Source organism: Saimiri boliviensis, chromosome 2, assembly GCF_048565385.1.
Source record: "Saimiri boliviensis isolate mSaiBol1 chromosome 2, mSaiBol1.pri, whole genome shotgun sequence".
NCBI classification, from domain to species: Eukaryota; Metazoa; Chordata; class Mammalia; order Primates; family Cebidae; genus Saimiri; species Saimiri boliviensis.
In genome coordinates, this window is record NC_133450.1 from 62,686,782 (window position 1) to 62,702,583 (window position 15,802).

At 43.4% G+C, this 15,802-nt stretch overlaps 1 protein-coding gene and 1 pseudogene across 1 annotated transcript; both read left to right on the forward strand.

Annotated features, from left to right (window-relative positions):
- The first annotated feature begins 13 nt into the window (after positions 1 to 13).
- Positions 14 to 3,110, forward strand: GON7 (GON7 subunit of KEOPS complex). The gene is made up of 2 exons (XM_010350550.3): positions 14 to 293; positions 2,815 to 3,110. Exons 1-2 carry the CDS (start codon positions 86 to 88, stop codon positions 2,907 to 2,909), a joined length of 303 nt encoding a protein of 100 aa, XP_010348852.3. The 5' UTR covers positions 14 to 85; the 3' UTR covers positions 2,910 to 3,110.
- Positions 3,111 to 3,146: 36 nt separating this feature from the next.
- LOC104653183 (protein phosphatase 1 regulatory subunit 7-like) lies at positions 3,147 to 14,366 on the forward strand (annotated as a pseudogene).
- The last annotated feature ends 1,436 nt before the right edge of the window (positions 14,367 to 15,802 follow it).

Here is a 15,802-nt window from a genome sequence, read left to right on the forward strand (position 1 = left end):
TTCTCCCGCCTTCGCTGGTCGGCGGCTGATTTCCGCCTCCGGGTGGCGCTTTCCGTTGTCGCGTTCTGGAAGCTTAGCGGTCGCCATGGAGCTGCTGGGAGAGTACGTCGGGCAGGAAGGGAAGCCGCAGAAGTTGCGGGTGTCCTGTGAGGCGCCGGGTGGCGGCGACCCTTTTCAGGGCCTATTGTCTGGCGTGGCCCAGATGAAGGAGCGGGTAACGGAATTATTCGGCCCCCTGGTACGGGGGGAAGTGCAGCACCGGGTGGCGGCGGCTCCAGACGAGGCCTTGGACGGTGAGCTCTGACTGTGCCGCAACGACAGGAGGGCGGGGCGGGCGCCCGGGGGAAATCGGCTTGGGGAGCCTGTGTAGAGTGACTGACTTGGACAAAGTAAGCCTCGAGGAAAGAAGAATTGCATCTAAAAATTTTTGGTGGGTCGGGGCAGCTGGCGTAAGCCTGTAATCCTAACACTTTGAGAGGCCGTGGAAGGAGGATCACTTGAGGTCAGGAGTTCTAGAAAAGCCTGGGCAACATATCGAGACCCCATTTATATTACTATTTTAAGAATAAATTTAAAAAATAAAAATTGTTGGCATTTTCAACATAATTATTTGGACAGCTTCTACTCAAGCATTTCCACGACTTTTACCACTTTTTGATTTATATCACACAAAAAGGAAGTGCCAAATGCCTACTATCATGTGCCAAACCCTGAGCTGAGCCCTGGAGGAAGAATGAGGTGAATGTGACTGAGTTTCTGCCCTCGTTAAACACAGGGGATTAGACAGGCAGACACTCTTATTAAGCGTGAAAGTGATTCTATGGCCATCTGTAACTATTGCAAACCCAGAGACCCCAGGAAGGCTTCAGAGAGGACAAGACTTTTGAGCTGGGTGTTGAAGAAAACAAAGTTTTACCAGGTATGAAACTACAAATATGTTTGGAAGAGTGCAGTCTTTCGTAGGAACAGGTTCCAAAGATTGAGACAGATTTAATTTTAACACAAATTGACTCCCAGGGACTGTCTTGCTATATTCCAGTTTTGTAGGTGCAGTTTGAAAGTAGAAACATGAAGTTTAACTACATTAATGTTTTTAAATTATCTCGAATGCAAAACTAGACAGGTTCAGAACTAACTGTTCTGAAGTGAAAAACCCAAGAACTAGATATTGGAGTCAAGATTTACAATTCTTTAAGAAAAGCTTAAACTGTACTTTCCTTCCATCTTGGGAATTACATCTTGATTATATGGCTATACTCAAAAAGAACAACAAGAAGTGTTGGCTGGAATGTGAAGAAATTGTACATTGTTGGTGGAAATGTAAAATAGTGTAACCACTGGGAAATAGAGTTCGGTAGCTCCTCAAAAAGTTGACCTCAAGTTACCACATGACCCAGCAGTTCCACTGATAGCCCTCTCAAGAGAACTGGAAACATGTTCACCCAAAAATTTACACATGAATATTCATAGCAGCATTATTTATAGTGGCTAAAATGTGGAAACAACAGTTGGCTGGGCTTGGCGTTGCACCTTTAGGAGGTGGGAGGACCACGTGCACCCAAGAGTTTAAAGCTGCAGTGGGCTGATTGCTCCACTGCACTCCAGCCTGGAGGACAAAGTGAGGCCACATCTCTAAAAATAATGATAATTTTAAAAAACAGGAATAATGCAAATATCTATCAACTGATGAGTGCATTAACAAAATGTAGTATATCTCTACAATGGAATATTACTAGCAATAACATGTAATGATGTATTATATATGCTACAACATGAATGAACCTTGAAAACATTATGCTAAGTGAAAGCCAGACACAAAAGGGTACATGTTATATGATTTTGTTTATATGAATGTACAGAACGGGCAAATCCATAGAGATCAGGTGCAGTGGTGGGCACCTGCAGTCCCAACTACTCTAGAGGCTGAGGCAGGAGGATCACTTGAACCTGGGAGTTTGAGTCTAGCCTGGGCAACATAGCAAGACCCTGTCTCTAATAAAAATTAAGGGGAAAAAAGGTAGGTTAGTGGTTGCCAAAGGCTGAGGGGAATGGAAAGTGACTGCTCATGGGCATATCATTTATCTTTGGAGTGATGAAAGTATTCTAGAATTAGATAGTGGTGATGGTTGCACAAGCCTAGTGAATATACTAAAAACCACTAGGCTGTACACTTTAAAAGAGTGGATTTTAGGCCGGGCGCGGTGGCTCACGCCTGTAATCCCAGCACTTTGGGAGGCCGAGGCGGGTGGATCACGAGGTCAAGAGATCGAGACCATCATGGTCAACATGGTGAAACCCCATCTCTACTAAAAATACAAAAAAAAAAATTTAGCTGGGCATGGTGGTGCGTGCCTGTAATCCCAGCTACTCAAGAGGCTGAGGCAGTAGAATTGCCTGAACCCAGGAGGCGGAGGTTGCAGTGAGCCGAGATCGCGCCATTGCACTCCAGCCTGGGTAACAAGAGCGAAACTCCGTCTCAAAAAAAAAAAAAAAAAAAAAAAAGAGAGAGAGAGTTGATTTTATGATGAATGAGCTGATATCTCCAAAAAGAAAAGTGATAGAAAATAAAGATTTTGAACACTGAAATTCTCAAAATCATAGTGGATTTTATGATGCATGAATTTACCTCCAAAGAGGAAAGTGATAGAAAATAAACATTTTAAACACTGAAATTCTCAAAATCATTTTAATCTAAAATGTGTATGGTTTTATTAGTCCCTAAAGTGAAATGGTTTTACTCTCAGCCACTTTAGCTATATATATTTCTTTCAACCACAGAACATATTGTCATACAACAAATATTTATTTTAAAAGGTGACGATGAAGATGATGCAGAAGATGAAAATAACATTGATAACATAACTAACTTCGATGGACCATCTGCAAAACGGCCAAAACCACCATCTTAACAGTAGCCTTTATGACATTTAAAAGACTGCTCTTCTATCCTAATTGTCACACTGGGACATTTAAGGAAGACTTATGCTCTAATTTGGAAAAGTATTTGTGTTCTTCTCCTGGGACAATTTTGTTGAAGAGAAAACTAGTTTTTCTGTTTCTGGCAAAGATAGTAAAGGTTTAGAAATAAAATCCATTTTCTTGAGAAATAATTTCAGACCATGGAAAATAGAACATAATGTATAAAATCCTCTAAGTTGGCAACTGAATTTTTACCATTGTTTTCTATTTTTAAAATAACCATTGAATTGTGTGATGTCTACATCTTTTAACCTGTGCTTCTGTTACAAAGAGTACATGTCACAGTTCATAGGCAGTAACATTTCAGAGAACTGACATGAGCAAGTGGTGAAAATTGGGCATTAAATGTAAAAGTAACAGTTCTTCATAAATAGAAGGAAAATGAGGAAATAGAAATACTGAAGAGAGTCCTTGAAAGAGACCCAAGGAAACCCTCAATTCACACCCATGTCCAGTATACAGATATGATGCCACTTAATGAATGTGCATTAATCTGATGTATTATGTACCTTCAGAGAGGCAGATGGGGTGGGTTATGTTTTTGTGCTGTGATATGGTATGGACACAGGTACAAATATAAGGCCTTAATTAACCAATCTGTGTTGACTACAATTTAGATCTTTCCTCTCCTTCTGTAGCCATACTTTGATTTTGCTTTAAAAAGACTATTTAGCCAGGCTAATTTTGATTTTGCTTTAAAAAGGTTATTTAGCCGGGCCTGGTGCCATACACCTATAATCCAGCACTTTGGGAGGCCAAGGCAGATGGATCACCAGAGGTCAAGAGTTTAAAGACCAGCCTGACCAACATGGTGAAACCCTGGCTCTCATAAACAAAAAATTAGCTGGGTGTGGTGGTGCATGTCTGTAATCCCAACTGCTTGGGAGGAAGAGGCAAGAGAATCACTTGCAAATGGGAGGTGGAGGGGTTTCCTCCCATCTCAAGATCAAAAAGGTTGACAGGCGGGTCGAGTCTAAGAATCTGGCGATGAAGAAGGGAAGAAGCACAGCAGCGGCATCATGGCTGACCTCAGTGAACAGAGCCTGAAGGATGGGGAGGAGGACCCAGAAGAAGAACACGAGCTGCCTGTGGACATGGAAACCATCAACCTGGACAGAGATGCAGAGGATGTTGATTTGAATCACTACCGCATTGGGAAGATTGAAGGATTTGAGGTACTGAAGAAAGTGAAGACTCTCTGCCTCTGCCAAAATTTAATTAAAGGCATTGAGAATCTGGAGGAGCTACAGAGTCTTCGAGAGCTGGATCTTTACAACAACCAGATCAAGAAGATTGAGAATCTGAAGGCAATAACAGCGCTGGAGATTCTAGATATTTCTTTTAATCTTCGGAGAAACATCGAAGGTGTTGACAAGTTGACACAACTGCAAAAACTCTTGGTCAACAATAAAATCAGTAAAATTGAAAATTTAAGCAACTTACATCAACTACAGATGCTAGAGCTGGGATCTAACCACATCCAGGCAATCGAAAATACTGATACATTAACCAATCTGGAGAGTTTGTTTTTGGGGAAAAACAAAATTACTAAACTTCAGAACCTGGATGCACTCACCAACCTACGGTCCTCAGTATGCAGAGCAACCGGCTGACCCAAGATCGAGGGTCTGCAGAACCTGGTGAACCTGCGGGAGCTGTACCTCAGCCACAACAGCATCGAGGTCATCAAGGGCCTGGAGAACAATAACAAACGCATCATGTTGGACATTGCATAAAATAGAATCAAAAAAGATTGAAAGGCTGGGCGCGGTGGCTCAAGCCTGTAATCCCAGCACTTTGGGAGGCCGAGACGGGTGGATCACGAGGTCAAGAGATCGAGACCATCCTGGTCAACATGGTGAAACCCCATCTCTACTAAAAATACTAAAAATTAGCTGGGCATGGTGGCGTGTACCTGTAATCCCAGCTACTCAGGAGGCTGAGGCAGGAGAATTGCCTGAACCCAGGAGGCGGAGGTTGCGGTGAGCCAAGTTCGTGCCATTGCACTCCAGCCTGGGCAACAAGAGCGAAACTCTGTCTCAAAAAAAAAAAAAAAAAAAAAAAAAGATTGAAAACATCAGCCATCTAACAGAGCTGCAAGAATTCTGGATGAATGACAATCTTCTTGAGAGCTGGAGTGACCTTGACGAGCTGAAGGGAGCCTGGAGACGGTGTACCTGGAGCGGAACCCCCTGCAGAAGGACCCCCAGTACTGGAGAAAGGTCATGCTCGCCCTCCCCCCTGTGCGGCAGATCGATGCCACGTTCATCAGGTTCTGAATCCTCCTTGCTCCTCACGGGGTCCCTGTCCTCGAAAGAACTGCCCAACCACAGTTTTTTAACCCACCTGTTGCTCCTGAGGTCATCACTGTATCAACAGTCACAAACCCAGTGGCAATAAAGGCACTGACAATAGCTGACGCATGATGCCACGCACTTTTTCAGATGCCATTGCAATTAAACCTTGCCACACAGTCCTCCTGAGTGAGTGTTGACAGTTACTGTAGCCACACAGAGAATGCTGGACACGTCACGTTCATTTACTAGAAATTCCTTTATTTCCTCCTCTCAGAAGGCGGTCACAGGCTCCACCTGATCCGTGTGAAACACAGGGCCTGAGAGTGCTTGATGATATTCAGGTGCAGTTTGGGTGGTGCTCAGGGGCTGCCCCGGCTGGCCCCAGTCCTGGTTAGCAGGGTTCAGGCAGGCCTGACCTGCAACAGCTGAGGTTTTTTAGTTTTTTAAATCAGACAAGGCCAATTATTAAAAATTATGTAAGTTAAAAAAGCATGGGTAAAAGCTGCCTCAGGCCTGTGTGCTGTGTTCCTTAGAGCTCTCCTTTAACAAGTGCTGGGCAGGCCGACTGCTTTCACGTGTGCCCGTCAGTTCTCGCCACAGCTCAGGTGAGTGTAGGTGAAAGCTCAGGTGTGGGAAGGGTGCCCCGTGTCCACGCAGTCTGTGCTGCTGCCAGAATGCGAGCCCAGTAAGTCTCCAAAGATGGCCCCCAAGAATCTGAACTCTTGGCCACTTCTGTAGTGGCTTCTTGTTCTCACCCCATTGTTTTGGCTTTTTTTTTTTTTTTTTTTTTTTTTTTTTAAGACGGAGTTTTGCTCTTCTTACCCAGTCTGGAGTGCAATGGCACGATCTCGGCTCACTGCAACCTCCGCCTCCTGGGTTCAGGCAATTCTCCTGCCTCAGCCTCCTGAGTAGCTGGGATTACAGGCACGCGCCACCACGCCCAGCTAGTCTTTTGTATTTTTAGTAGAGACGGGGTTTCACCATGTTGACCAGGATGGTCTCGATCTCTCGACCTCGTGATCCACCCGCCTCAGCCTCCCAAAGTGCTGGGATTACAGGCTTGAGCCACCGCGCCCGGCTTGTTTTGGCTTTTTAAATAGAAAATGTACATTGACAGACAAAAAAAAAAAAAAAGAAAATGGGAGGCAGAGGTTGCACTGCACTCCAGCCCGGGCAACAAGAGTGAAACTCTGTCAAAAAAAAAAAAAAAAAAAAATTATTGAATCCTTTTAAAAATATATATTCCTAAAATATGTATGTGTGTGTTTCTTTTCTGCTTGTCAGTGGGACTAAGGAATTTTATTTACTATGCATCTTTCCTGATTTAGATAGCTACAATGCAAAGAAATCAGGTAGCGTGTATTTAGTAAAATACAAATAGTCATGAAATTTTAGAGTTGGAAGTAACCTTACAAATTATGTGATTTATCTCAGAGATAAATCTCAGGATAGGTATTTGCCCTCAGATTACAGAGCTAATCATTGACAAACTGGGTTATATAAGTAGCCCTTAGTTGTTTGTTTGTTTTTTTAATTTTAATAGAGACAGAATTTCACCATGTTGGTCAGGCTGGTCTCGAACTCCTGACCTCAAGTGATCCACCTGCCATAGCCTCCCAAAGTGCTGGGATTACAGGTGTGAGCCACTGCGCCCAGCCTAGATATTTTTTTTTTTTTTTTTTTTTTTTGAGACGGAGTTTCACCCTTGTTACCCAGGCTGGAGTGCAATGGCGCGATCTCGGCTCACCGCAACCTCTGCCTCCTGGGCTCAGGCAATTCTCCTGCCTCAGCCTCCTGAGTAGCTGGGATTACAGGCACGCACCACCATGCCCAGCTAATTTTTTGTATTTTTGGTAGAGACGGGGTTTCACCATGTTGACCAGGATGGTCTCGATCTCTTGACCTCGTGATCCACCCGCCTCGGCCTCCCAAAGTGCTGGGATTACAGGCTTGAGCCACCGCGCCCGGCGCCTAGATATTTTTAAAGCTGATAAAAGGTCAGAGAAATCATTAATCAACTTTGTGGTTTTTCTCTTTTTAGACAGGGTTTCACTCTGTCACCCAGGTGAAGTGCAGTGGCACAATCTTGGCTCAGTCACTGCAGCATCCTCATCCCAGGCTCAGGTGATCCTTGCACCTCAGCCTCTCAAATAGCTGGGACCACAGGCATGCACCAGCACACCTGGCTAATTTTTTGTATTCTTCATAGAGACAGTTTTACCACATTACCCAAGCTGATCTAGAACTCCTGGACTCAAAGGATCTGCCCACCTCAGCCTCCCAAAGTGCTGGGATTACAGGCGTGAGCCACTGTGCCCAGCCTAGTCAACTTTTATGAATCACTTTTATTATTAAAACTTTTAAGTGAAATTCAATGTACACACCTTTTCTTATCCTTGAAATATTGTTTCACTTGGAACAGCAGGCTTCCATTAAGTACTCTTAGGCAATCAAAACAATGCCAACTAGAAAAAGTTATAGATGTTCCTGGACCTAAGACAAAAAAAAAGGTTATAGATGGTCAGAAATTATCTTTGTTTAGTTTATGATATTTCTAATATTTAACTTATTTATTATAGTACTATTATCTCTATACGATCATTAAAGAAAAAAACTGGCTGGATGTGGGGGCTCATACCTGTAATCCCAGGACTTTGGGAGGCCAAGGCGGGCAGATCACCTGAGGTCAGGAGTTCGAGACCAGCCTGACCAACATGGAGAAACTCTGTCTCTACTAAAAATACAAAATTAGCTGGGTGTGTTGGCACATGCCTGTAATCCCAACTACTCGGGCAGCTGAGGCAGGAGAATCACTTGAACCAGGGAGGCAGTGGTTGCGGTGAGGTGAGCCAGGATCACCCCATTGCACTCTAGCCTGGGCCACAAGAGTAAAACTCTGTCTCAAAAAAAAAAAAAAAAAAAAATTTACCTGTGTATATTGAAAATAGATCACATTGTTAAATTGGTATCTGAACCTTTTCGCTGAACATTTTATGTTTCCTTCTTTGGAAAATGTGTTTATAAAGAAGCAATTTCAAGATAATATTTTTGTTTGTGGCCCAGTGTTTTTAATTTCTGATTTATAAGGTTGGTCTTTTAATTAATTTTTTAATACTGATTTCAATTCTAATACTGTCTTCTTCATAAGTAGGCTACATGTTTGACAAAGATGGGCCAGTATAGAAGAAATGCCAAGTTTTCTAATCTGCCGCTGCCCTTGGGTCTCACTCTGTCACCCAGGCTGGAGTACACTGGCACAGTTAGCTCACTGCAGCCTGGAATTCCTGGGCTCAGGTGAGCCTCCCACTACAGCCTCCCAAGCAGCCAAGCACTAGGTGTGTGCTAACATGTGGGGCTAATTTGTTTTTTTTTTGTTTTTTGTTTTTTTTGAGATGGAGTTTCACTCTTTTTGCCCAGGCTGGGTGAAATGGCATGGTCTCAGCTCACTGCAACCTCCACTTCCTGGGTCCAAGCAGTTCTCCTGCCTCAGCTTCCCAAGTAGCTGGGCTATAAACACCCACCACCACGCTCAGCTAATTTTTGAATTTTTAGTAGAGACGAGGTTTCACCATGTTGGCCAAGCTGGTCTTGAACTCCTGACCTTAGGTGATCCATTAACCTTGGCCTCCCAAAGTGCTGAGATTACAGGCATGAGCCACCATGCCCAGCGGCCAGGCTAATTTTTTAATTTTTTGTAGAGACAGGGTCTTGTTTTGTAGCCCTGGGTGATCTCAAAACTCCTGGCTTCAAGTGATCCTCCTGTCCTGGCCTCCCAAAGTGCTAGGATTACAGGCATGAGACACCGCACCTGGCAAATTTGCTTTCTATGGTACAAACAGCCACAGGCAAGCAGAATAAAGTTACCCTTTGAAACAGCTCCAACTTTACTTTTGAACAGGAAAGTCAGCAGCACAATCCTGCCTAAAAATAAGCTTGACATTAGACTTAGATAAATCTTTTAAAATGTGAAACATATGGAATTTATGCAAGATAGATGTGTTTTCTAAAAGTAAGTCCTTTTGCGTCACAGTAAGAAATGTTTATTTTAATAATAGAATTCTGTGGACAAGGGCAAGAACTTTTACTCTCATAGTAAGTTGTGGTTGCTTGGCTATAGTATTAGTTGGTGCAAAAGTAATTTTAGGACATTTAAACATTTTTTTTTTTTTTTTTTTTTTTGAGAATGGATCTCAGCCCACTACAGCTTCCGCCTCCTGGGTTCAGGTGATTCTCCTGCCTCAGTCCCTTGAGTAGCTGGGATTACAGGCGAGTACCACCACACTTGGCTAATTTTTGTATTTTTAGTAGAGACAGTTTCACCATGTTGGTCAGGCTGGTCTCAAACTCCTGACCTTGTGATCCATCCTCCTTGCCCTCCCAAAGTCTTGGGATTACGGGTATGAGCCACCGCACTCGCTCATTGAAACCTTTTTGGGAAGAAAAAGTATGGGAGGAAATCAATTCCCCCCACCTTCCTGTTTAGAAATGGGCATTCAGCATCAGAGAATTTTTTTTTCTTTTTTTTTTGAGATAGTCTCTGTCACTCAGGCTGGACTGCAGTGTCATGATCATAGCTTACTGCAAATTTGAACTCTTTAAGGGCTCAAGCAGTCTTGAGTTCAATAGCTCAAGATTTTTGAGGGTTCAAGCAATCTTCCCAGTTAGCCTCTAGAATACCCAGGACTACAGCTGCATGCAACCATGCTTGGCTAATTTTTTTTTATTTTTATAGAGACGGTTGTGGGGGAGGCCTCAATTACATTGCCTAGGCTGGTCTCGAACTCCTGGCTTCAAGTGATCCTCCTGCCTCACCCCAAGAGCTTGGATTATAGGCCTGAGCTTAGACAGAGGATTTATGCTTCTGCCACTAGTTGCCTTTTAAATTGTGGGCTAAGTGACCTCCTTTGTCTACTTCTTATCCTTTAGGTTTCAGTTTAAACATTTGCTGTAGGAGAACTTTTAAATTTGTTTTAATTGAGAAGGTCTGTACTTTAAAAGAAATAAAGTTTATGTTTTCTTCCAAATGAGAAAAATCAGTTGGAGATGTCTGTGGCCCTCAATTTATTATGTAGTACTTTTATCTAGTTTCTATTTAACCTAAAGATACAACTACTTCTCGGTGAAGTTGTTCAATCAATTTAAGTGTAGATTATCATTTCTTATACTGCAATAAGATCCATACATAAGACAACCTGAGGCCGGGTGCAGTGGCTTACGCCTGTAATCGCAGCACTTTGGGAGGCCAAGATGGGCAGATCACCTGAGGTCAGGATTTCGAGACCAGCCTGGCCAACATGGCAAAAACCTGTCTCTGCTAAAAATACAAAAAGTTAGCTAGGCATTGTGGTGTGCATCTGTAATCCCAGCTAGTAGGATGGCTGAGGCAGCAGAATCACTTGAGCCTGGGAAGCAGAGGTTGCAGGGAGCCAAGATCATGGCCACTGCACTCCAGCCAGGGTGACAGCAAGACTTCGTCTCCAAAAAAAAAGACAACTTGAAAACCTAAACTTTTTTACTCAGTTGTCAACCTCTATGTGTTATGACAAACTCTTTATAAGCAATTCCTTGTTTGAACTATTGTGATTGGTAGTTGAGAACCACACAGTTGAAAACTATATCCATACTGGTGATGGGTGCAGATAAACATGTTTGGGGAAATTAATAACATTACAATGTAAAAGTCCAGAAACCACAGTAGAAAAGATTAGTAGGCCATGCGTGGTGGCTCACGCCTGTAATTCAAGCACTTTGGAGTCCAAGGCGGGCAGATCACCTGAGGTCGGGAGTTCAAGACCAGCCTGACCAACATGGTGAAACCCCATCTTAAAAAAGAAAAGAAAAGAAAAGATTAGTATATGTGATTCATAAGAACTAAAATTTCTGAACATTCTGTAAATGTGGTCAAAATAGAAACAGGGAAAAAGTAGTATTTTTGAACCAATGACTAAGAATCAATTCTTTTATGTGGATCTCTTATGTACGAGTCAGGAAAATACAACAGAAAAATAGGCAAAGGAAGAGATCCACAACATTACAGAAGAAATACACATGGCTTTTCAGTGAAAAAAAGAGCACTTCAAAGAAGTTGTAATACCCCCATGTAATACTATTTTTTACTTTTCAGACTAAAAAATCAACCGTTTTGATGCAGTATTGCACTAGAAAGGATGTGAGGGCTATAATATATTGATGGTGAGAGTGTAAGTGCTATAAACTCTTAGTCAAGTTGACAATTCTGGTTAGAATGTTAAATGTACATGCTCTTTGACTCAGCAATTTCCTTTATAGAAATTCGTCCTACAGAGTAACACACATTCACAAAGATCTATTTGTAAGACTCTTTGTCACAGCATTATTAGTAACAAAAGGCTAGAAACAACCTAAACGTTGGTCAGAAGACCATAATTAGATAAAAATAGAGGAATCTTAGTACAACGATATTGTGCAGCCATGAAGAAAACTAAGGTATAGTTCTATATGCTGTTAAGGACCAATCTCTAGACACATTAAATAAAAACTAGCAAGATAGCCGGGCGCGGTGGCTCAAGCCTGTAATCCCAGCACTTTGGGAGGCCGAGGCGGGTGGATCACGAGGTCAAGAGATCGAGACCATCCCGGTCAACATAGTGAAACCCCGTCTCTACTAAAAATACAAAAAATTAGCTGGGCATGGTGGCACATGCCTGTAATCCCAGCTACTCAGGAGGCTGAGGCAGGAGAATTGCCTGAACCCAGGAGGCGGAGGTTGCGGTGAGCCGAGATCACGCCATTGCACTCCAGCCTGGGTAACAAGAGTGAAACTCTGTCTCAAAAAAAAAAAAAAAAAAAAAAAAAAAAAAAAAAAGACTCCGTCTCAAAAATACAAGCAAAAAGCCACCACTGTCATGTTAGTAATTCGGGGAAAAAAATAACCAGTTCAAACTTTAAAAGCAAAGCAAAAAAAAAAAAAAAAAAAAAAATCCACATTTTCCATTCAACTGCTTCATCAGAAGAAGGAGGAAAAGCCCAGTGTGGTGTCTCACACCGGTGATCCCAGCACTTTGGGAGGTGGAGCTGGGAGGATCCCTTTAGCCCAAGAGTTCGAAACAAGCCTGGACAACAGAGCGAGACCTTGTCTCAAAAAAGAAAAAGAATAATAATGCAGCTTCCAAAGAGTAAGAGCTGGGCTAAATATGAAATAAGATACCATAAAAAAAGAGAAGAGGTGTTTCTAAAACCAATGTGCCTGACCTTGAAAAAAATGGTCCTATAGCCAGTATATTATTTTCAAAGTATAAAATGAATTTCACAATGTTGCTGTAAGTATTCCACTTCTCAGGTGACCTTTGAGATCAGAATCACTCTATTTAAAGACATGGCCCAGGAAACTGAAGTTAGACAGCTTCTATTTAAATCTTTTAAAAAGCAGCAGCTGACATTGGGATAGTAACAGGCCATTGGGGTGCAGTTTTAAATAGAGATTTATTCCAATGCCAAAAATTCTACTGGGGATGGAAGTACCTTCTAGAAACAGTAGTTTAAATGAGTGCTTTACAGGTCCAACATATTGAACACCAGAGTACTGGAATTCTATACTTTAGCTCTAAGAGTTGTGACACAGCTGGGCGCAGTGGCTCATGCCTGTAGTCCCACCACCTTGGGAGGCCAAGGCAGGCCAATCACCTGAGGTCAGGAGTTCAAGACAAACCTGACCAATATGGAGAAACTCCATCTCTACTAAAAATACAAAAAGCTGGGCATGGTGGCCCATGCCTGTAATCCCAGCTACTCGGAAGGCTAAAGCAGGAGAATCACTTGAACCCGGGAGGCGGAGATCGTGGTGGGCGAAGATCGTGGTGAGCTGAGATCATGGCACTCCACTCCAGCCTGGGCAACAAGAACTAAACTCCGTCTCAAAAAAAAAAAAAAGTTGTGACATTTGGCCAGGCACAGTGGCTCATACCTGTAATGCCACCACCTTGGGAGGCTGAGGCAGGAGGATTGTTCGAGCCCAGGAGCTTGAGACTAGCCTGGGCAACGTAGCAAGACTCCATCTCTTTTTTTTTGAGATGGAGTTTCACTCTTGTTGCCCAGGCTGGAGTGCAGTGGATCACCCCACTGGAGATGTCGGATCACCCCAACCTCTGCCTCCCAGGTTCAAGCAATTATCCTGCCTCAGCCTCCCAAGTAGTTGGGATTACAGGCATGCACCATCACGCTTGGCTATTTTTTTATTTTTAATAGAGGCAGGGTTTCTCCACGTTGGTCAGGCTGGTCTCGAACTCCTAACTTCAGGTGATCAGCCCACCTCAGCCTCCCAAAGTGATGGGATTGCAGGTTTGAGCCACCATGCCCAGCCAGATGTTAACTTTTAACCTTTATTCTATCTGGACAGTGAACTAGGTTGTTTTGGAGTCTAGCAAGAGAAGTGTTCCGTGGCAACAAGAATTACTCATTCAATAAAAAGTTACTGAGCAACTACTATATGCTAGGCACCATCCTAGGCATAGGGCCTGTAGCAGTACACAGAGACAAAATTTCTGCTCTCATAGAGTTTAGATTCTGACAAAATGTATAACAGTACATAATGATAAGTGCTGTGGAGAAAAACAGGTAAAGTGGATGCTTAATTTTAAATAAGGGTCATCAGAGGCACCCTCACTAAAGTGACATTTCAGCAGGCCAGAGTGAAGCATCCAGGTAAAAGACACACTGAGTGTAGAGGCCCTGAATCAAGATCGGCAGGAAGACCATTGTGGCTGCAGTGGAGTCAGAGGCAGAGGGATTAGTAGAAAATGAAGTCAAGGGCTGGTTGTGGTGGCTCATGCCTGTAATCCTAGCACTTTGGGAGGCCGAGGCAGGTGATCATGAGGTCAAGAGATTGAGACCATCCTGGCCAACATGGGGAAACCCCTTCTCTACTAAAAATATAAAAATTAGATGGGCGTGGTGGCACACATCTGCAGTTCCAGCTACTTGGGAGGCTGAGGCAGGAGAATCACTTGAACCCAGGAGGTGGAGGTTGCAGTTAGCTGAGATCACGCTACTGCATTCCAGCCTGATGACAGAGCAAGATACCATCTAAAAAAAAAAAAAAAAAAAAAAAAATTAGATCAAGGGCAGGGCAGGACCGCTTTTGGACTGCCAGGACTTCCCATGTCAAGGACTTTGCCTTTCATTCTGAGAAGGGAAGCTATAGGAGGACTTTCTTTTTTTTGAGACGGAGTTTCGCTCTTACTGCCCAGGCTGGGGTGCAACGGCACAATCTTGGCTCCCTGCAACCTCTACCTCCCAGGTTCAAGTGATTCTCTTGCCTCAAGATTTTTGAGAGGAGTAACATTTTAAAAGGATCCCCCTGGCCAAAGGAATGATAATAGACTCGTAGGAAACTCAAGGAACAGATTTTGGTGAGTAGAAAGATCGGCAACTTAGATTTGCATAGGTTCAATTTCATGTACCTGGTAGGACATCTTACCAAGCACCATGTCAAGCCCTGTCAGGCAATTGGATAGTCAAGTCTGGAGCACAGAAGAGGGATCCAAGGTAGAGACATAAATTCATATATTTATTTATTTTGAGACAGGCTCTCATTCTGTCACCCAGGCTGGAGTGCAGTGGTGCAGTCTCCACTCACGGCAACCTCCACTTCCCAGGCTCAAGTGATCCTCCCACATATGCCTCCCAAGTAGCTGGAATCACAGAGACGCGCCACCATGCTCAACTAATTTTTGTATTTTCATTTATTTATTTATTTTGAGACGGAGTCTTGCTCTGTTGCCAAGTCTGGAGTGCAGTGGTACGATCTCTACTCACTGCCACTTCCACCTCCCAGGTTCAAGCAATTCTCCTGCCTCAGCCTCTCGAGTAGCTGGGACTACAGGCTCATGTCACCATGCCCGGCAAATTTTTTATATTTTTAGTAGAGACCATGTTAGCCAGGATGGTCTCGTGCTCCTGGCCTCAAGTGATCTGCCCACCTCGCCCTCCCAAATTGCTGGGATTATAGGCATGAGCCATCTCACCTGGCCAATTAGTATACTGAAAGCCATGAGCCATGGATGAGATGTCCAAAGGAGTATACACGAAAAAAGAACTAGGGCACACCGTTTTTTTTTAATTGCATTTTAGGTTTTGGGGTACATGTGAAGAACATGCAAGATTGCTGCATAGGTACACACATGGCAGTGTGGTTTGCTGCCTTCCTTCCCCTCACCTGTATCTGTTATTTCTCCCCATGCTATCTCTTCCCACCTCCCCACCCCCCATCCCTCCCCCATTTCCCCCCAACGGACCCCAGTGTGTGATGCTCCCCTCCCGGTGTCCATGTGTTCTCATTGTTCAACACCCGCCTATGAGTGAGAACATGTGGTGTTTGATTTTCTGCTCTTGTGTCAGTTTGCTGAGAATGATGGTTTCCAGGTTCATCCATGTCCCTACAAAGGACACGAACTCATCGTTTTTGATGGCTGTATAATATTCCATGGTGTATATGTATCACATTTTCCCTATCCAGTCTATCATCAATGGGCATTTCTCCAGGTCTTTGC

What these genes read in the sequence shown, in the direction of transcription:
- GON7 (XM_010350550.3), top strand. Translation starts at nt 86, where the DNA reads ATGGAGCTGCTGGGAGAGTACGTCGGGCAGGAAGGGAAGCCGCAGAAG. An exon ending in TCCAGACGAGGCCTTGGACG is followed by an intron (nt 294 to 2,814) that starts GTGAGCTCTGAC and finishes TTATTTTAAAAG; the next exon opens with GTGACGATGAAGATGATGCA.